The sequence below is a fragment of the Trifolium pratense genome, linkage group LG5 (genome assembly GCF_020283565.1).
Source record: "Trifolium pratense cultivar HEN17-A07 linkage group LG5, ARS_RC_1.1, whole genome shotgun sequence".
In the NCBI taxonomy this organism is placed as follows: Eukaryota; Viridiplantae; Streptophyta; class Magnoliopsida; order Fabales; family Fabaceae; genus Trifolium; species Trifolium pratense.
The window spans coordinates 17,191,112-17,213,476 of NC_060063.1; the positions used below are offsets into that span (position 1 = coordinate 17,191,112).

The following is a 22,365-nucleotide window of genomic DNA, read 5'->3' on the forward strand; positions in this document are numbered from 1 at the left end:
GAGGAATTGTTAACTACACTCCCTCTTTTAATATTCTAGCCTCTAATCCACTTTATTCCAAAAAATCCCTTCCTTGAAACCACTCTTCTGCCTTCTATTAATTTCTCTGTTCTATAAGATATATAGTACTATCCTCGACATGCAAAATTCCTCAAAATTCTTCATTCAATAAATCCTATGAGCCTTTCAATCCAAGAATAAATTTGGGATGAACCTTGAATGTAAATAGTGCAAGAGCTTTTGTGATTCACTAGCCATGCTAACAAGAAATCTGATTGACTTTCGTCCATATAACAATAGTGTATAAAAATCTAAACTAAAATAATGATCATAGTCTCAACGACGCTTGTACAAACAAGGTTTAAGTGATGGCCATTCAATTTCCTTCCCTTTAGAATTTTGCTTTACCTACACACAAAAAGCTAATACAACAGAGAGCAGCAAACAAGAAAAATGGAATAACATTGCAATTAATTAGCTATATACCTTTTTCGTGAAGTAAAACAAAATAAACATTTTATTTGATACGTCCTGCAATGATTAAACATCAGTAAGCACTACCAAACACTATATATATTTAAAGCGGATATTATGTTTTGGTGCAACTTTTATTCTTTGAATTTTAGCCTTCATTTAAATTCTTAATTACAATTTTACACGACTTTACTCAATCAAAAAAAAATTGTTTAAAAATAACCACGTAAAATTTTGTAACTTTCATTGCTTATTTTGGACCGGGAAGAAAAGAGAACAGGGAAGTAAAAAGAGAAAACAAGAGAAGAAAAATGATCTACAAAAGCGGAGGACTGCACGCTAGTATTTATAGTTATAGCTGTCTTATAGAGGCAATGAAATGAAACATTCTCATACCCTTTTCACATAGTTAAATCCTAACTCAGAAATAGCCTTTGAAAACTTCTCGGGGTCTGCTCCTCCATTATTTGGATCAAACCTGCTCTTCACTTCAGCTATCAAGAGCCAGCCGCTGTTCATAACTACGATCAGTCAGATTCTGACGAGACGAGGAAAGCATGCCGGGTTAAAAAATATTAATTCATTACAAAAAAAAAAAAAATACCCTGGCTTAAGCACCCTGTATGCTTCTTCAAGGTAAGTTTGATAGTTGGTTCCCATCAATGAAAGACAGAACACAGCAACATCAACAGCTGAGGAATTTAGTGGAGTCTGCAAGTAATTTACAAAATGAGCATGTCCTCTTGTAAGCAATCTAATTATTAGAAAGAAAAAAAATGATAATAAAATGAGATTGTTCTCCATTTTGTGCTTCAAATATTATTATTATTATTATGAAATTCGTGTAATTAAAATTTGTCCAGAAGCTAGCTTGTACATTTTTTTTTCTACTAAAGATAACTACCTACTTGAAACTATCCAAAATTACACTAACTAGAATGGTAGAACACTAAAAACAGCCTTTCATGATTTTGCTAATGTATCTCAATATATAAGTACAATCGCATCGATAAAAGCTGTACTTCAGGTAAGGCACAATATTTTACCAGAAGAAAATGAAGATGAAAAACTCAAGTTGTGTTGTCAAATTTCCACCATGGCACAAACATTGCATTATGGCATGGCAAATTTTGTGTCAGTGCTGCAACATGGCGCAACACCTATTATATCTACCATGTTTCCACTATAAGATGTAATGCCATGTTTATATGGCAGATTGTTGGCTGGCCGCCATAATCCACCATTGATAACACTGACCTCAAGCCCAATTCGTTGAGATTTTTATACACCCAAAAAATAGGTAATCATATAATAATTATTTTCCCAAAAAAAAAAAAAACACCCTACTGAAATAAATGCCAAAATATGGTAAAACTCATTTGTTTTCTACATAACCGTGATGTTTCCAATGCTTTAAACTTAATCTCTAATGCATACACAGTACATTAGCCTAACAAGCAAAACTTACAGTTGCCATATCACAAGCAATTACAACAGGATTGTTGGAGACAAGGTCTAGAGAGAAGACGGTATTCTTCAAGCTTTTGGAAATGAGCGCTTCCCCTACAATGCAACAGAAACATGAAAACAGTAGCGGTGAATGATAGTTATGACATGGTTTATAAAAGGAAACGTGGGCAGAGGGATAAAGCGAATCATTCCCTTATAAGAATGTTTCCTTATTTAGTGAGGAAAGGAAAAGTAGATCTAGATCTGATGGTTATAAGATGAAAGAATGTTGAGTAGGGAATTAGGCAATTATTTTAGTAGTCACTCTACTTGGGAGATTCTAGGTGTCTCGAACTACCTAGCCTATCTTTACATTTTCTGCATTTTATCATTCTATTTCTACTGTAATTTCAGCCATAGAATCACCTTGATTCTATGAGATATTCAATATAACACTTTATTTTGTTCTATATTTTACTACTTGATCAATGTTTAATCGTAATCGAGATCGAGTCCTATCAATTGGTATCCAGAGCCTCGGTTACAATCCAAAATCCAATCATCGAATAGAGAAACGTGTTGATGCGTTAGAACAGAGGATGAGCAAGGCTGAAGTTGCAGTTGAGCAGCTTCGTCAGTTGGTTCTAGAGCTACAAGCACAACCTAAGGTCACGTTGGAACAGATTAAACAGTTGATTCAGGAGGAATTTCCACATCGTCGTAACCGCCATCGTCGAAGAGTGTACCACGACGAAGAGGAGGAATGGAGTGATAATAGCACGTGGTCGTGGGATTCACGATCTCAACCACAACAAACTAATGGTGGTAACGATCAGAGATTCTACGGCGTCAAAGACGAAACTCACCTCAACAAATCAGAGTTTCAGCCGGAACCACCGCCGAGCATTGATGAAGTACTAGTGTCACAGTTTGATGGAGATGATTACGTGAGCATGATGGAGATGAAAGAGCAACAGGGAACAACGGTAGAGGAGAAAGAAAGCAACCACACAATCAGGTGTGAAGGAATTAGTTCTACGTCCTTGAAGATTCTGACAAATTTGTTGTTAGAGCCGGAATTGACAGATCGGAAAGGGCGAATAGAAAAAACTGAGATGCAGAGCATGGATGGAGTCATGCAGGAACTTCCGAAACTGCCGGCGCTTCCACCACCATCAAAACTTCCGGAAACGGATATGCTTGTCGATATCGGAGAGGTCCAAACAACACCAATCCAAAATGTTCCGACACAGATGTCAGAGCCGTTAGACTGTGGTCAACCGGAGACCGTACTGCCGCGGCGATGTCCGCCGCCCAAGCCGCCGGATTTGGGCGATTCCGAGAATGGAAAGGGACATCAGGAAACGGAGGCAAATTTGCGTGTGTCAATTGGCAAGATGGAAGTACCTCCAGAGGGTACTCATGATAGGGAAGTGCTTACAATGTTTAATACCTATTCCATGTATGTTGATTGTGCTTTTGTGCTTAAGATTTTCCATGGAAGGCAAATATGGAACTTAAAAGATTGGCCCTCTGTAATTTTCAATTTGAAGACACAAGTTGAGAGAATTGTTGTTGTGTGGCCATGGATGGAAATTGAAGAGGTGTTGCCAAAATCATCAATTTGGAACTCATGGACTAATGACTTTGCACAACAAGGGATGCACGCTGAGTTTTTCAAATACTTCAAAGAATATGGTCATGTTTCTTGGGCAAGTGGGAGTTGTTATCAAGATCATACAAAATCTGATGGGTTCGCAATCATAATTGCCTGTAGAATTGTATGGTCATTGACAGATTATTTCGATGCAGCTGATGCATGCCACCAGAGACTGCAAAAGATTCAATTTGATATTCGTACTTGGTTAATTTGTGCTGCTCACTGGATAACAGTTCCACACCCATTACATGGGAGAGACATTACTGCCAATAATGGTAAAACCTTTTCAATTATTGTGGTTTCTCTAGTTACAATTGGAGTGTCAATTAGGACATTCACAGCAGCCCAAAAATATAACAATGGGATGTCAATGTTCATCATCAGTCTTTCTCTCATCATCAAACAACCATTTGTGTCTTCAACTGAGGTTTTACTTACTCAATACCACTTCCTTATGAAAGACAATAGGGTCAAGTTGCAACATTTGTGCTCCTGTGCATATGAATTGAATATAGATAAAGATTCTACACTCTGTGGGTATGCAACAAAGGGAAACTTTAACTTGTTCAATACTATTGTTGATCCACTTTTACAAATTTTTGAGATAGAAAAGGATTATGTCATCTTTGAAACTCTGGCTCTTGCAACTATAGTATTTTCTAATTTTCTTGTGTGGTATGAATTGTTACAAAGGACTATAGAACATGCCAATGATGAGCACAGTGTGAAAGTTTCTAATTTGGGTGACAAATTTCTAGCAGCATTCTTAATGTTTGATTGGAATCTCAGTGTTTGCTACCTAGAGGGGTTGTTTGATTTAGCCAATGTGAAAATGGTGGTATTAAATTCATCAGTGAGGATAATACCATGGGACCCAGGAAAATTCAATGTTTTTATGGCTAAAATTGCTTGTGAATGCTATTGGAAAAATTCTCTTTCAATCTATTTGTTAGAATATAGAAAATATTATATTATTTGTTGAGAAAATATCTCTATGATTTGGTTTGTTTATTCTTAGCCCTATAATAAAGGGATTTAGTTTAGATTTAAGTTTATTCACTTGGTTATAAATACCAAGGTAGTCATACTATTTTAGTCATGTAAATAGTAATGTAAATAATGTAAATATTGTAATTAGGGTTATTGACATTATTATCAATAATATTTTATTGTTCCTTATTAGTTTCTCCTATTCTTTCACCTAAATTCCCTAAATTTCAACATGGTATCAGAGCCATGGTATCCACCTTGAAACATAATTCGGCTGCAATTTCTCCCGAGAATAATTAATTCTTGGTTATTCTTCACTTTACCTTTTTATCTTTTTTTCATATAAACCCTAGCCGTCATTAGAATTTATTTTTATTTTGTTCCACACCTTTGTGGTTCTTGTTTACCCCTTTGCTTTCTTTTCTAACCCTTATTGATATGTTACTTAACACATGCAGTCACATGCCAATTTTCCATGAATCCTTTACCTTTAACCACCGTTTTTTCCCAAGATTGATCATCAGTCTCTCTTGATCTTGTTTTGGTGGCCTAATTACCTGTTTTGTGATCCCTTAATCCGCGGGCATACCCCGTTTGTGATCCCTTAATCCGCGGGCATACCCCGTTTGTGATCCCTTAATTTGCGGGCATACCCCGTTTGTTATCCCTTAATCCGCGGGCATACCCCGTTTGTGATCCCTTAATCCGCGGGCATACCCCGTTTGTTTTCCCTTAATCCGCGGGCATACCCCGTTTGTGATACCGGACATTTTTACTTAATTTGATATGGATTCATCTCTTCGGTCGCTGCTTTACTACTTCTTTGATTGCTGCTCTTTATGGCTTGCTATCAATGGATTTAATTTATTTTTAGGGTTAATTTTGTAACAAGCTTAAAGCTTAGTAAGCTTTAGCTTGAGGGGGAGTGTTAGAATATAGAAAATATTATATTATTTGTTGAGAAAATATCTCTATGATTTGGTTTGTTTATTCTTAGCCCTATAATAAAGGGATTTAGTTTAGATTTAAGTTTATTCACTTGGTTATAAATACCAAGGTAGTCATACTATTTTAGTCATGTAAATAGTAATGTAAATAATGTAAATATTGTAATTAGGGTTATTGACATTATTATCAATAATATTTTATTGTTCCTTATTAGTTTCTCCTATTCTTTAACCTAAACTCCCTAAATTTCAACACTATTGCTTGCTTAATTGGGTCTATGGAAGAAGGAATCATTTCCAACCTTTACCAACTGGTTTGAACGAGGAGTCGCAGCTGGAACCAGAACCTGAAGCGTTAGATACTCGAAGGAACGACCAAGGAGAAGTGGAAGTTTTAGTCAAATGGGAAGGATTGCCTAAATTTGAAAACTCTTGGGAGTTAGCTGGCAAGATGAGAAAAGAGTTTTCTAGATTCCTCCTTGAGGTCAAGGAGAATTTTGAAGGGGGAGGTATTGATAGTTATGACATGGTTTATAAAAGGAAACGTGGGCAGAGGGATAAAGCGAATCATTCCCTTATAAGAATGTTTCCTTATTTAGTGAGGAAAGGAAAAGTAGATCTAGATCTGATGGTTATAAGATGAAAGAATGTTGAGTAGGGAATTAGGCAATTATTTTAGTAGTCACTCTACTTGGGAGATTCTAGGTGTCTCGAACTACCTAGCCTATCTTTACATTTTCTGCATTTTATCATTCTATTTCTACTGTAATTTCAGCCATAGAATCACCTTGATTCTATGAGATATTCAATATAACACTTTATTTTGTTCTATATTTTACTACTTGATCAATGTTTAATCGTAATCGAGATCGAGTCCTATCAGTGAACAATCCAAATATGGGTACTATGTAAGAGATATAATGAACAGCAAGATAAAGTAAACTCTCACCACAGCCAAAATCAGCAACAACAAAAGAAGGACTCTGTTTTTTCAGCCACTTAATAATTACATTAACTGGCTGTTCTGGCCAATTAGACATTTGTGTTTTGTATCCTGCATGATACTATCCAGATAAATGAAAAACAATTGAGACGGCCAATAAAAATGAGCAATTCAAACAATTACAATACATGCTAAATTACTAATAGACTAATATAATATGTAAGAGGATATGAAGCTAAGTCACTGGTCTTGCAAGTCATACTCATTAAACATATCTTATAAGTTGCTTGGCGAATTCTAACACTGATTTCTTTGATTACATTTTTAACACTGATTTTATCATTAACAATGTGGATTTTGTTGTTTAAGCTACAAATTCAAGTCACTAGACCTCACAAGTCTAAAATTCTTATAACTTTTCAGAAGTTCAATGTTTTGCCATTGTTCCAAATGCATCTTATATATCTATGACTGTTAAGTACTTAGATATGCACGTAGTTCAAACAGAATAAAAAAACATGCGTCAGTTTAGTTAGCTACGTGGATGGTTGTTGATTACTTAATGTGCACATTTCTGGATATTTATTTAACATAAAGAAAGGAGGATCAATTTGAGTGCCATCACAAGATAATCAATAAAACTATATGAAAACATAAGTCTTTTCCTACTTTCGTATCAGTAACACACACTAATCAAGCGACACTATTATATCTTATGTAAGTCATGTCTAATGACAATTGATTCAAAACAAAAAGTCCGTGTAAACAAACCCTTACCAAGTTAAATAGAGATGAATCTTCACGGAAATAATGAAGCGCCTCCTTCCCACTGAAAAGAAAATGACAGATCCTTAACTCTTGTCAACCCAAAAAAGAATTACAAAAATAAACACCCAAATAATGTCTATCTAAGCAAGTAGTCTAATCCCAGCGAAATAATGAGATCCAAAAATTATAAAGAAACAGCACTCCTTCCTAATTCACTGCCCAAACCACATAAAGGAAGCCACGCTGAACCTCTCAACTTCCTCTAAGGATAAGTTTGGCAAAGCCAAATTGCTAGCTTATAGCGTTATGAACTTATGATTAAAGTGAAGTTGTTTGATAATATCCTTTCTTTCACGAGTTTAAAGCATATAATTTTTTCTCTCATATTTACCCTAAAGGCTTAATTGAAATAAAAATAAATAAATAAAAAAATACTAATTAAGTGGTGGAATAGTATTACCCGGTTGAAGCATAATGATCATATGTTTGTAATGTAATGCCTGTCGACCCATAAAATAAAAGGTCCTTTATTAGGAGTTGATGACTATTCATTAGACTTCGACTCAATGTTTTATTTTTGTCAAAATGTCCTTTTATATTTATCAATTAACTCAACTGTTAGTCTATCTCACCAAACACTTCAAATTCAATTGGATAGTTTACCCGCTGTCACGTAGCTTATAGCTTATCATATATCGGCTGAGGAGTGCTAGCAACACACTCTTTAACAAACACACTCTAACACACTCTTTCCTATTGGTTAAAATTTATATGGGTCCCATAAAAGTTATATGGGTCCACATTTTTTTATGGGACCCATGTGAATTTCAACCAATAAAAGAGAGTGTGTTGAAGTGTGTTTGTTAAAGAGTGTGTTGCTAGCATTATTCTATATGGGCTATAAGTTCATATACTATCAACTATCTTATTCGATACTTTTTATTACCAAAAGAGCTACTAAAGTCTTAATTTCAAGTTCAAAAATCACAATAAGAATACAAATTGCAGCAATAACATACGTGCAAGTGTATAGCTTCTCGTTAATCATCCTAAAGTGTCCTCCAGATAATCTTGCTCGCATCTGCAAAATTATCCAACAAGCAAAAATAAATAAATAAATACCCTACCGGTGCCACTTGGAATGTTGGATCAGTCCGTACATCCCTCATATTATTAGTCGGTCCTTAAACCGGATACCGAGTTTTAAAATAAATAAATAAAAGTTGAGTTTTGGGTATACCTTTTGAAGAAAGTTGGAAGATTTGGAGGGTTGATTCGAGTTTGTACGGTTAGTAATAGAAGGTGGTGATGAATCATTTTTGGTGTGTCGTCTCGTTCGCTTTTTGTTGTTCATTCTCACGATTTTAATTGTGTGCTTCTACTGGCCTAGGGTTCTTTACTTTCTCTACTATGACGAATTTATTTATGAAAAGCATGCATTGGGGGTAATATATTCCAAATCCCTGATTTCAATTCTACGTTGTGGAGGCTATTTCAGTGTCAGTCAGGTGTTGGCAATAATAGAGGTTGAGGGAGGGATGCAGATTGAGTGCATTCAAAGATATGCAGTCAGCAAAATCAGGTCCGTCTGATTGAGATCAGACGGTTTAAATTTAAAGTCAGAAACTTTAATATTTTAGAAAATTAAAACTGCAACAAGATCTATGCGTTCAATTTTGATCAGACGGTTAGCAACTTCTGACTACAGCCTGACTGCATGGTTGCTGACTTCATAGGATCCAATTCCGTTGAGGGAGGGAGGGAGGAACGATGAGATCAATTAATCATGTAATTTGGACCGATGGATTTAAAATTAATGGTTGAGATCCATCCATAGAAAATTGTGCGATTCAAATAAATGACAAATTCAAATCATAAATCAAACACGAACTTTGGTTAAGTTAAAAGATATTATTTCATCCAAGCATTTTTGGATAAAACATCGTGATTCTGCTACGACATAGTATGACTATGTTTGGATGTCAAAGAGATAGGAAAGAAAGAAATAGTGAAGTGAAAAATAAGAGAGAAGAGAGATATAAGAGAAATTGGACATAAATTTTATATGATTTGAATGAAAAGAATGTCTAATCTAGGCACAAATCCAACACCTCAATTTTTAAACAATCCATCGAAATTAGAATACTTTTGAATACCACAAGACTTTTTGTAAGTTGTAAAGAGTCTTGATTGAATACCACAAGACTTTTAAAATCCTAATTGAATACCAAGAGATTTTGTCATCATAAAAAAGTCTTTTAAAATCCCTTGAAATTCTAATTGAATACACCCTCCTAAATTAGTTGAATGAGGGTATTATTGTAAAATTGTTTATTTCACTTATTAACACACAAATTTCTCGTAATATGGAGAAATTTGTTTTTTACGATTACTGATGTAACACCCTAACCCATACTACCCTTAAAAACGTAATTTTAAAAACTTTTTAACAAGTGTAAAGGCAGAGTGCCACGCGGTAATTAAAACACAAGCATACACACAGAGCGTCATGAAGTTTAACATGAAAAGCAACAGCGGATTCAATCACACCAAGCATGCATATATATACATATATATATACATAAGCCATATTCATCCCTAAGGATGTCACTTATACAAGAACTAGCATATCAAAAAGGTAACACCGATATACGATGAAATCCAAGCGTAACCCCCCGACTCGATGTTACATTACCAGAGCATTTACTATTTACAAACTCTAGCCAAAAGCTAGCACTATAAGGAGAAATCTATGCTAAGTCTCCTCACCAAAAGGTACTTCAACACCAAGCTAAAACAGCAGTCTAATCGTCGGCACAGTCCTCAGCCTGAATATCTGAACCCCCAAAGGTCCAGCAAATAACACAAAGCAGAGAGTTAGAAAACATAATCGCATATCATACGAGTATAAGAAAGGCCTTACACTTTCGAACTATCATACATATTCTAACTCACTCCATACAATTACAGTATTAAATACATAGGAATTTACCTAGTATGCTACTTACAGCAAACACGTCAAAACCAGTCAAGTAATGTCACATAATGATTACCAAGTAAATGTGCATATACCCTAATGCAATCTAATGCCAATCAATTCACTGTCATGCCATCCCTAGACATGACTAAATGCATGTGGTACCAAGGCGTCTCACCAACGGTGGACCAAGAACAGTTTTATATCTTGCTGGATATGTCGGAACTTACCGAACCATCTTATCTCCCTTGGATAAGCCAACACAGTTTTATATCCTGTTGGATAGCAGCTCTGGACTCATGGATTCATCTAATCCGATCCTCGGCTTCATTATGGACACATAATCCATTTTCGTTATTGGAACCCAAGTTTCCAATGTTCACATACAATCATGAATGCATGTATGTATGCACATATCAACCATATGATATTCACAAGCTCGAAGCTACTCTTTTATGAATGCGGGAACACAATCCTAACACATTCACTTAACATTGCAAATTAATGCCAAAACATCACATTGCTCACTTTAAGCTACAACTTATTGCATACACGTTTATCAATCATATAACGATTAACAATAAGCATTAACAGTATCAACATGTTTCAACAATCATGTAAGGATACCCTTAAAGCATGTTACAAGTGCCTAATCACACTTACAAACATCAACAAAAATTGCTGTCACAGAGGCCTTCGCTAAGCGAAGCCTCAGCGAGACATGGCGAACCTCACCAGGAAGTCACCTGCTCATGGCGAGCATTGGCGAGCTTCAGCGAACATGTTCGCTACAGCGAACTCCTGGTCGCTTAGCGAACTATACCAGAAAAATATCTGTTCTTGAGTTTCAATAAGGCGGTTTAACCTTGAATCAACTCAAAAATTCATTCAAACATGTTATAAATTCTTATAAACAGCTATTTCAAGCATATATGGTATCAAGGAACATTAATCATCCCTTCCAAACATCCAAATACCTCAAACAATCAAAATCATGCCAATTTCTTAGGTTTTAAGTAACTTTCATAAACTTTTTCAACATGATCCAAACACATACATATTTTTCATGAAATCAAGCTAGTGATTAACACATACAAAGTGATGATGAAGAACATCACACTCACATACAAAAGCTTAATCAAAAGTCTAAAAGAAATTGAGTGGGAGAGTTCGGGAATTGAGACATAGACAATCTCCCCTCTCCTTGCCACTCAAGAATCATGAATTCTAATCTCTTACCTTAAGTTTGGTGATGATTCCTTGCCTTCTCTTGCTCAAGCTTTCTCTCTTGATCAAACCCTAGCCCTTGCTCTATGGTTTTGCTCTTGCTTCTAAGACAAAAGTCATGAAATGAGTCAAGTCTCATGACAAGGTTTCTTTATATACCTCTCCCTAAAAGTCATGAACCAAGCCCAAGTGGCTTAGGCCCAAATGGCCTCTCACGCCCATTAAGCCCAAAACAAAGGTTCTCGCGTCTAATATCTTACGCTCGGCTAAATAATTATTCGTCGCTCACTAAAATAATAAAAGCCAATTAATAAATAAAATAACATTTAATAAAACATACGAATACGAAAAATGGGTCGTTACAATCCTACCCCCCTTAAAAGAATTTCGCCCTCGAAATTACCTAGAAACAGATCGGGATAAGAATCTCTCATCTTGCTTTCCAGCTCCCACGTTGCATTCTCACCAGCTGGTCCTCCCCACACGACTTTCACGGATGCAATCTCTTTGTTTCTCAACCTCTTCACTTCTCTTCCTTCGATTCTCAAAGGCACAGTCTCGATGGTCAAGTCATCCCTCACTTGAACATCGTCCGATTCAATCACGTGTGTCGGATCAGACACATACTTGCGCAACTGTGATACATGAAAAACATCGTGCAAATTCGCCAATGATGGCGGTAATGCAATCCTATACGCAACTTTCCCAACTCGCTTCAAAATCTCAAACGGCCCAATAAACCTCGATGTTAACTTTCTTGACTTCAACGCACGTCCTACTCCAGTAGTCGATGTAACTCGTAGGAATACATGATCCCCCTCTTGGAATTCAATGTCCTTCCTCCTCTTATCATGATAACTCTTCTGTCGACTCTGAGACGCTTTCATCTTCTCACGAATCATCCGAATCTTCTCTGTTGTTTCTTGTACAATCTCTGGTCCAAGAATTGCACCTTCTCCAGTTTCATACCAACACAGAGGTGTCCTACACCTTCTCCCATACAAAGCCTCAAACGGTGCCATTCCGATACTAGAATGGTAACTGTTGTTGTATGTAAACTCTACCAACGGCAAACAAAAATCCCAATTCACGTTTTGCTCCAAAACACACGCTCTCAACAAATCCTCTAAGGATTGTATCGTCCTCTCCGACTGACCATCTGTTTGAGGGTGATACGCTGAACTCAACCTCAACTTCGTTCCTAAAGCTTCTTGCAAGCTTTCCCAAAATCTGGAAGTAAATCTCGGATCTCTATCCGAAATAATACTTGTTGGAATACCATGTAGCCTCACAATCTGCTCCACATAAATCTCGGCCAACTTAGGCACCAAAGTACCTTTCCTGATAGCAATGAAGTGAGCACACTTCGTCAGACGATCTACCACTACCCAAATCACCTCGTTACCTTTCTTGGTCTTCGGTAAACCTCCCACAAAATCCATTGCAATGCTATCCCATTTCCATTCTGGTATAAACATTGGTTGCAACAAACCAAACGGCTTCTGATGCTCAATCTTCGATTTCTGACAAGTTAAGCATGAATAAACAAATTCAGAAATTTGCCTCTTCATTCCCTGCCACCAAAATAACTTCCTCAAATCCTGATACATCTTGGTTACTCCAGGATGAATACTCAAGCCACTTCTGTGACCTTCTTCCATGATCATTCTTTTCAATTCGGGTACATCCGGTACACAAACTCTTCCTTGAAATCTCATGACTCCACCTTCGTCAATCTTGATATTGGTCTCCTTGCCTTCATTGATGAGTACCATCTTCTCCATCAATTTCTTATCCGATTTCTGACGTTCTTTAATATCTTCCAGAAAAGGATTCGTCAATCTTAACATTCCAAGCTTCACACTTGAAGAAGTAACCTCACACACAAGACTCAAGTCTCGGAATTCTTCAATCAACTCTAACTCTTTCACCATCAACGATGACATATGCAAAGTTTTCCTACTTAATGCATCGGCCACCACATTGGCTTTTCCGGGGTGATAACTCAAATCAAAATCGTAGTCCTTTAAGAATTCGAGCCATCTTCGTTGCCTCATATTCAACTCCTTCTGGTCGAATAAGTATTTCAGACTCTTGTGATCACTAAACACTTCAAACCTCGATCCATACAAGTAGTGTCTCCACACTTTCAAAGCAAACACCACTGCGGCTAACTCCAAATCATGCGTTGGATAGTTCCTCTCGTGAACCTTCAGTTGTCTTGAAGCATATGCTACCACATTACCCCCTTGCATAAGCACTCCGCCAAGTCCTAACTTCGAAGCATCGCAATACACGACGAACGACTCTTTGGCATCAGGTAAAATCAACACGGGTGCAGTAGTCAATCTTCTCTTGAGCTCTTGGAAGCTCTTCTCACAAATACCATCCCAAACAAACGCTTGATCTTTCCTCGTCAACTTGGTTAACGGTAAAGCCAACTTCGAAAAACCTTCGATGAATCTTCTATAATAACCGGCTAAACCAAGGAAACTTCTAATCTCTGAAACAGATTCCGGCGTTCCCCACTGTGACACAGCTTCAACCTTCGCAGGATCTACCGCGATTCCTCCACTTGAAATTATATGCCCCAGGAAACTCACCTCTTTCATCCAAAATTCACACTTTGACAACTTGGCATACAACTTCTTCTCCTTCAAGACTTGCAAAACAATCCTCAAGTGCTCTTCGTGCTCTTCCTCGGATTTTGAGTAAATCAAAATGTCGTCGATGAACACCACCACGAATCTATCCAAAAATGAATGGAAAATTCGGTTCATATACTCCATGAAAATCCGGGTGCATTGGTCACACCAAACGGCATAACTGAATACTCGTAGTGCCCATACCTCGTCCTGAATGCAGTCTTAGGTATGTCTTCCGTCTTCACTCTAATCTGATGGTATCCAGATCTCAAATCGATCTTACTAAACACGCAAGCTCCAACTAGTTGATCCATCAAATCATCTATCCTCGGAAGTGGATATTTATTCTTGATCGTCACTTTGTTCAACTGACGATAGTCTATACATAATCTCATGCTTCCATCTTTCTTCTTCACAAGCAATACCGGCGCTCCCCATGGCGAAACACTCGGCCGAACAAACCTCTTCTCAAGCAGCTCTTCAAGTTGCTTCTTCAATTCATTCAACTCTGACGCTGACATTCGATACGGCGCCATCGATATCGGACTAGTTCCAGGTACTAGGTCGATAGAAAACTCTACCTCTCGCTTTGGAGGCACGTCAGATATATCATCCGGAAACACATCTGGGAATTCACAAACGATCGGTAACTCTTCTATCTTAACTCCTCCTTCGAGTTTCAATGATGCAAACATCATGAACATCTCGGCATGTTCTTTCAACGCTTCCGATACTTCCTTCCCGCTCATCAAATGCAAGTTCTCCTCCGGCTTCGGAAAAACAACGGCCTTCTCACGACAGTTGATATGAATTCGGTTGAAGATTAACCAATTCATACCAAAAATTACATCCATACCACTAAGTGGAATACACACTAAATCCATACCAAAGTGCCTACCAAAAATGGTTACGGGGCAGTTACGACATACTCGTCGGGTAATCACTGAACCATTAGCAGGAGTTTCTATTTCCATCCTACCCGTCATATCCGTTAAAGGAATACTAAGACGCTTCGCACAATCCAAAGAAATAAAAGAATGCGTCGCTCCCGTATCTATAATCGCAATTAAAGGAGTGTTATAGATGAAACACGTACCTCTAATGAGATTGTCCTCAAGGCTAGCATCCTCTCCACTCAAAGCAAACACCTTGCCCATCACCTTCTTGGGCTTCTTACAAGTCGTACTCTTGTGGCCTTCCTCACCACAGTTGAAACACACCACTTTTGTCCTACACACTTCGGTCTTGTGACCCAGCTTTCCACAATTCTTACACCTATCCCCTTTCTTCGGGCAATCATAAGACATATGACCCCGTTCTCCACAGTTGTAACAACTTCCATTCACCGGCTTCTTACCACCACTTGTATTCCCTTTACCGCGGTTGTCATAAGGTTTTCCGCGCTCTTGCCCTTTCCCTTTTCGGTCGTTCACAGCTTTGTAGTAGTTCACCTTAGCTCTACCATCCTCATCACAAATCCTACTCTTGTTCACAAGGGTCGCAAAGTCCCTTATCTGTGAAAATCCAATCATATGTTTAATGTCCGGGCGTAGACCACTTTCAAACTTCACACACTTGTCGTCCTCCGCTTCCAAAGTGTTGTAATGCGGACTAAACGCACACAAAGTCTCAAACTTGACGGCATAGTCAGCTACCGTCATATTTCCCTGTTTCAACTCCATGAATTCCACCACCTTCTTATTCTTCACATCAACAGGAAAATACTTAACCAAAAATTCTCTTTTAAACATTGCCCATGGTATAGCCATACCACCGGGTCCTAGCCTCAACTTGGCGTTCTTCCACCACACGTTCGCTTCCTCACGCAACACATATGTCCCAAGGGTTGTCTTCCCTTCCTCGGAACAATCCATTGCTTCAAAAATTATTTCAAGTTCCTCCAGCCACTTGTGAGCTCCATCCGGGTTGTAACCTCCGGTAAATGTTGGCGGTTTCTGCTTCATGAACCTTTCCAACCTCATCTCTACCTCTCTTCCAGGTTGATGATCTCTAACCACTATGTTGGTGAGTGCGGCCAAAGCTTCCGCAATCTGGGCATTCGTTCTCGCAGCAGCCATGATTCCTGAACGAATCACAACTAGACGTTAGAAAGTACTAACAGTGTTCCCTACACATGCTCATACGGGGAAAAGAAAAGTCCTAATTGGTTCACACGAACCGACCTGCTCTGATACCACTATTGTAACACCCTAACCCATACTACCCTTAAAAACGTAATTTTAAAAACTTTTTAACAAGTGTAAAGGCAGAGTGCCACGCGGTAATTAAAACACAAGCATACACACAGAGCGTCATGAAGTTTAACATGAAAAGCAACAGCGGATTCAATCACACCAAGCATGCATATATATACATATATATATACATAAGCCATATTCATCCCTAAGGATGTCACTTATACAAGAACTAGCATATCAAAAAGGTAACACCGATATACGATGAAATCCAAGCGTAACCCCCCGACTCGATGTTACATTACCAGAGCATTTACTATTTACAAACTCTAGCCAAAAGCTAGCACTATAAGGAGAAATCTATGCTAAGTCTCCTCACCAAAAGGTACTTCAACACCAAGCTAAAACAGCAGTCTAATCGTCGGCACAGTCCTCAGCCTGAATATCTGAACCCCCAAAGGTCCAGCAAATAACACAAAGCAGAGAGTTAGAAAACATAATCGCATATCATACGAGTATAAGAAAGGCCTTACACTTTCGAACTATCATACATATTCTAACTCACTCCATACAATTACAGTATTAAATACATAGGAATTTACCTAGTATGCTACTTACAGCAAACACGTCAAAACCAGTCAAGTAATGTCACATAACGATTACCAAGTAAATGTGCATATACCCTAATGCAATCTAATGCCAATCAATTCACTGTCATGCCATCCCTAGACATGACTAAATGCATGTGGTACCAAGGCGTCTCACCAACGGTGGACCAAGAACAGTTTTATATCTTGCTGGATATGTCGGAACTTACCGAACCATCTTATCTCCCTTGGATAAGCCAACACAGTTTTATATCCTGTTGGATAGCAGCTCTGGACTCATGGATTCATCTAATCCGATCCTCGGCTTCATTATGGACACATAATCCATTTTCGTTATTGGAACCCAAGTTTCCAATGTTCACATACAATCATGAATGCATGTATGTATGCACATATCAACCATATGATATTCACAAGCTCGAAGCTACTCTTTTATGAATGCGGGAACACAATCCTAACACATTCACTTAACATTGCAAATTAATGCCAAAACATCACATTGCTCACTTTAAGCTACAACTTATTGCATACACGTTTATCAATCATATAACGATTAACAATAAGCATTAACAGTATCAACATGTATCAACAATCATGTAAGGATACCCTTAAACCATGTTACAAGTGCCTAATCACACTTACAAACATCAACAAAAATTGCTGTCACAGAGGCCTTCGCTAAGCGAAGCCTCAGCGAGACATGGCGAACCTCACCAGGAAGTCACCTGCTCATGGCGAGCATTGGCGAGCTTCAGCGAACATGTTCGCTACAGCGAACTCCTGGTCGCTTAGCGAACTATACCAGAAAAATATCTGTTCTTGAGTTTCAATAAGGCGGTTTAACCTTGAATCAACTCAAAAATTCATTCAAACATGTTATAAATTCTTATAAACAGCTATTTCAAGCATATATGGTATCAAGGAACATTAATCATCCCTTCCAAACATCCAAATACCTCAAACAATCAAAATCATGCCAATTTCTTGGGTTTTAAGTAACTTTCATAAACTTTTTCAACATGATCCAAACACATACATATTTTTCATGAAATCAAGCTAGTGATTAACACATACAAAGTGATGATGAAGAACATCACACTCACATACAAAAGCTTAATCAAAAGTCTAAAAGAAATTGAGTGGGAGAGTTCGGGAATGGAGACATAGACAATCTCCCCTCTCCTTGCCACTCAAGAATCATGAATTCTAATCTCTTACCTTAAGTTTGGTGATGATTCCTTGCCTTCTCTTGCTCAAGCTTTCTCTCTTGATCAAACCCTAGCCCTTGCTCTATGGTTTTGCTCTTGCTTCTAAGACAAAAGTCATGAAATGAGCCAAGTCTCATGACAAGGTTTCTTTATATACCTCTCCCTAAAAGTCATGAACCAAGCCCAAGTGGCTTAGGCCCAAATGGCCTCTCACGCCCATTAAGCCCAAAACAAAGGTTCTCGCGTCTAATATCTTACGCTCGGCTAAATAATTATTCGTCGCTCACTAAAATAATAAAAGCCAATTAATAAATAAAATAACATTTAATAAAACATACGAATACGAAAAATGGGTCGTTACAACTGACCATTATATTTCTCTCTTTCCTTATTTATCTTCTCATCCAAACTATAGAAATGATCAATTACTTTGTTATTTCTATCTTTCTTTGTTCTGGGTCGAGCTTAGATGCTCGAGCAACAGAGGGGGTCGAACAAATACGTCCCGAGCAAGCTTAACATGAAGAGCCCGCGAGAGCTACTCGACACTCCAACGGTCTGATACTCCTGCGTATCGTAACGGCCGTAAACCGGAATGATGAGCATTTACTGCACATCAAGGCTCTAAGCCGTTTTCCGGCAGCCACTTGATGGCCATTAATGCCATCAAGGGCCTTGGCCCTGCGCTGGAGGCTATATATATATGACTCCACTTCATTCACAAGGTACGCATAATTTAGCTAAGAAAACCTACTCCACACCAAAACTGACTTGAGCGTCGGAGTGCTTGCAGGTACACAACCCCTCTCCGCTTCAACAGGGGTTTCAACCAACTTCAATGCTTTCAACCACCTTCAACGCCGGCGCAGTCGCATTCTCCTGGTCAACACGATTAGTGGCGCCGTCTGTGGGGATCTAGTTTCCCTGTTTTCTATAACACCCCATGTCAATTTATCTAGAATATCGATAAGAGTGTATATAACTGAATCGGGAAACATTAAATTTTCATTACATATTGTCCGAATACATGAATAGGATTACAAAATCCAAGAGATTAATACTAAATTGAGCTAACAACTGAAAACATAAAGAAACTAAATCTTATACAAATATAAGATAACATGACGTCAGCTTAACTAGCATAATCCAAGTATCTGAACTCCATGCTTGTAGACCATGATATCTTGATCAACCTGTTTATCTGAAATCAAATAAGTGGGGGATGAGACAGTCACTTCGTCTCAGTGGATTCCTACTACCCAATTACTATTGGTGTCTATACCGGGGCAACTGACGAACTAATAGTTCTCTGATCCTGATAGTCAATCTCTGAACATGATTTACATAACATAATTTCATAACATAATACATAAAGGTGTAACACAAATTATATATCTTGTTCGTTTTATTCATAACAAAGACACTCTGAGGTGAGCCGGTCTCAGAGGCCCGACATGTCCGTCTGCGATAATAATGTACATCGACACGGCTGAAGCTCACAATCATAACATGATTGGATTCTAACGAATCCCATAACGTGGTACATAAGTAACCACCATAATTGATTGACTTTCTTAAACTTAACTTAATAATCCTGATTGTTATCCTGCCCATGAATTCCCTCCCGGGTTAATACTAACTTGTCCTGATTATCATGTACCTAACGTGTAATTAACATTCTAATTATTTAATGTACTTATAGTATCCACAGAAAATATCTAAAAGAGCCAGGGATCTAAAAAGAGTGAAAGCATATGCATTTTAAAAGATTCTGCAGGATACTGATCTGCTATTCTCACTTAGAGAGGATACCAATTCAGCATTCTGTTTTGTGTAAACTATGCATAAATTTGCCTACAATCCCTCTTTCTAATAGTTGTGCACACCATAATAGATTAAATGATTAAAATGGAGAAGAACTTTGGGATTAAGCTCCTCTCATACACTAATTCACCCTAAATCCTAATGTTATCATGCAAATCATAATTTACGGGAAGTAACTTAACTTTCTTTCTAAACTAATATTGTCATGCATATATTTTGGGCAACTAAGGTACTAACTAATCATGAAGGTTGAGCTTCTAAGGGAACCCACCTCAATCCGTAGATGAAAATCCTTGAGTGAATTCGAGATTCCACACTTATGCATCAGTTCGTGTGACTTAAACACGTAGAAACCCGCAGCCAAAAATCACAGCATCAGACCCCATCTTTAAACGCATCTCCAGACCTCATTACCAAACCAAAACCTATGAAAGGGATACTCAAACTGTAGGGAAATTCGTCCCGATTCTGAAAAGTCAACAACCATTCAAATCTGGATTATACGGCAACAGTTATGACTATATTACTAGCAGTAGGTCCATACGAATTTATGCAGAATTCCTTACCATGTACCTTGATTATCAATCCCTTCAATTTGGTTGCTTCTTCCAAACCCAGACCTTGAATCTTGCTCTTAAGCTTCCATTTTCCTCTATAGTGGTTCTGATTTCCACTTTTAAATCCATGCTTAGCTCCAATTATTTAACCAAGCCTCTTTCTCCACATAAACCACATGTAATTACCAAGAATGGAATTAATGATAATTTCTAACATCAAAGAATGTACAGATTCTTTTAAGGAAAGGAACAAAGCTCTGAGTTTTCTTACCGATAATCAAGAGTGGCTGGGCAGAAATGGAAACAGCAACATGCAGAAGCAAGTTGTTCTGCTGCTCCTCGCTAAGCGAGAAGCCCGATTCGCTAGGCAAACCTGCGATAACAGTCCCTCTCTAATCCTTCATTGTTTTCATCAATTCTTGTGTTTTAGGACTACCCATTGCTGCTACAAGTTCCGAATAGAGGTGCGCAGGTCTAGAATCAAGGAATTAGTGCATTACTAACATGTTTGGTGGAGATTTGGGCGAGTTACAATTGAGAGGAAGGTGAAAGGGGTAGTGTTTGAGACTTTATCTTGGTTAATGCAGTACTTATGAAGCTGATTCCTCAATTGCATGCTAAATTTCTGATGTGAATAGGTGGTTGGAGATGAAGATAGAGCTTTTGGTGGTGGTGGTGGTAGAACGTGAGGGAGAGAGAAGTGGAGAGAGCTTGTTTTCTGATTTTTCCCTTCTCAGGAAGTGGAAATGAATGGATGGTTTAGTCATATGGTTGTGTGGTTATAAGCAAGAGTGTAGGTCCCACTTGATCCTTTGTTAGTAATATGTGGTTTCCACTAGTCATTGTTAGCTATGTGTGATAAGTTATACTCACTATTTCCAATTTGTCTATGATAATTTCCGTTAATTAATATTTCTCTATTAATTAAAGTTGGGATGTTACATTTTCCCAAACCAAAAACAAAAACTTCCTTCAAAACAACCACTTTGCGATCAATGGCTGACGTCAACAACCACCAGGTTCCGGAGCACGTGGCAGAGAACAACGCTCAACCAATGGACTACGCGCCGTACCACCCGCTGGACGGCCAGTTCGCCTCCGTAACGAAAGACAGCCAAGGAGGGCAAAACATGCGCGATGAGCCCTACAATCCGGAAGAACCGCAGATCCATGTGGCTAACCCGCCACAGGCGACTCCGGCAGCGGCTGTCCCATTAGGTGCTCCCATGCAGGACATCATGGCTGCATTGGTCAACGCTATCAATCGACAGTCAGACTTTATCCTGCAACAGAACCAAAAATTCGAGCAACAGAACCAAAGGCTCGAATCCCAAAGCCGTCGAATAGACGCAATGGCTGAGTCGAGGGTGACGGTGCAAGCCCGCCGAGCTCACCGCTCACCCACGCCTGTGAGGGGAAGAAGTTTCTCCAGGTCACGCTCACCCCCTCGCAGAAGGAGCGAAAGGAGGATGAGCCCGAGGAGAAACGAGGAAGTATCTCGAAACTCCACTCCTCCAAGGAGACATTCCCCTAGAAGGGATAATCCTCCTCGCCACCAAAGACACCGATCCCCGGAGAAGAGGTGTAACACCCAAACCCCTTAACGCGAATTTATTAAATATAAATAAATAAAACACTTAAGAAAATTTAGGCGTCACATGTTGATAAAACAAAACCACGGCATAATTAAAAATCATGCTAGCACAGCGGAATTAAAAGCGAGTAATTACCATAATGTATATCATACAATGATCTTAATTGTTCACACAATATCCCTAGGCTCTAGGCCATATCAACAAAGGATATTATGTTTACAACCCAAAAGATAGGATTAGCAAAGTTAAATATGCCATCACGGGCTTAGATACAAATCAAGCGAATATCCCATCACGG

General features: G+C 38.3%; 1 protein-coding gene across 9 annotated transcripts; it reads right to left on the minus strand.

The window, feature by feature from the left end:
* Nucleotides 1-215: 215 nt before the first annotated feature.
* On the minus strand, nt 216-21,363 carry LOC123883637 (ribosomal RNA-processing protein 8-like). Of its 9 annotated transcripts, XM_045932531.1 has the most exons (11): nt 20,744-21,349; nt 20,482-20,629; nt 20,187-20,383; nt 8,251-8,312; nt 7,241-7,292; nt 6,470-6,584; nt 1,943-2,037; nt 1,079-1,185; nt 871-985; nt 487-531; nt 216-408 (listed from the first exon to the last, which is right to left on the minus strand). In XM_045932531.1, the coding sequence occupies exons 3-11, from the start codon at nt 20,238-20,240 to the stop codon at nt 337-339; spliced, it is 717 nt and encodes a 238-aa protein (XP_045788487.1). In that variant the 5' UTR covers nt 20,241-20,383; nt 20,482-20,629; nt 20,744-21,349; the 3' UTR covers nt 216-336. The 9 variants fall into 9 exon arrangements, 8 of the variants coding, with proteins under 8 accessions (XP_045788487.1, XP_045788492.1, XP_045788488.1 ...); XM_045932536.1 differs by lacking the exon at nt 20,482-20,629 and having other exon boundaries at nt 20,187-20,269; nt 20,744-21,363; XM_045932532.1 differs by having other exon boundaries at nt 20,489-21,354.
* Between the last annotated feature and the right edge of the window lie 1,002 nt (nt 21,364-22,365).

What these genes read in the sequence shown, in the direction of transcription:
- LOC123883637 (XM_045932528.1), bottom strand. Translation starts at nt 8,585, where the DNA reads ATGAACAACAAAAAGCGAACGAGACGACACACCAAAAATGATTCATCA. An exon ending in ATTCATCTCTATTTAACTTG is followed by an intron (nt 6,585 to 7,240) that starts GTAAGGGTTTGT and finishes TTATCTGGATAG; the next exon opens with TATCATGCAGGATACAAAAC. An exon ending in GATTTAACTATGTGAAAAGG is followed by an intron (nt 532 to 870) that starts GTATGAGAATGT and finishes TAATCATTGCAG; the next exon opens with GACGTATCAAATAAAATGTT.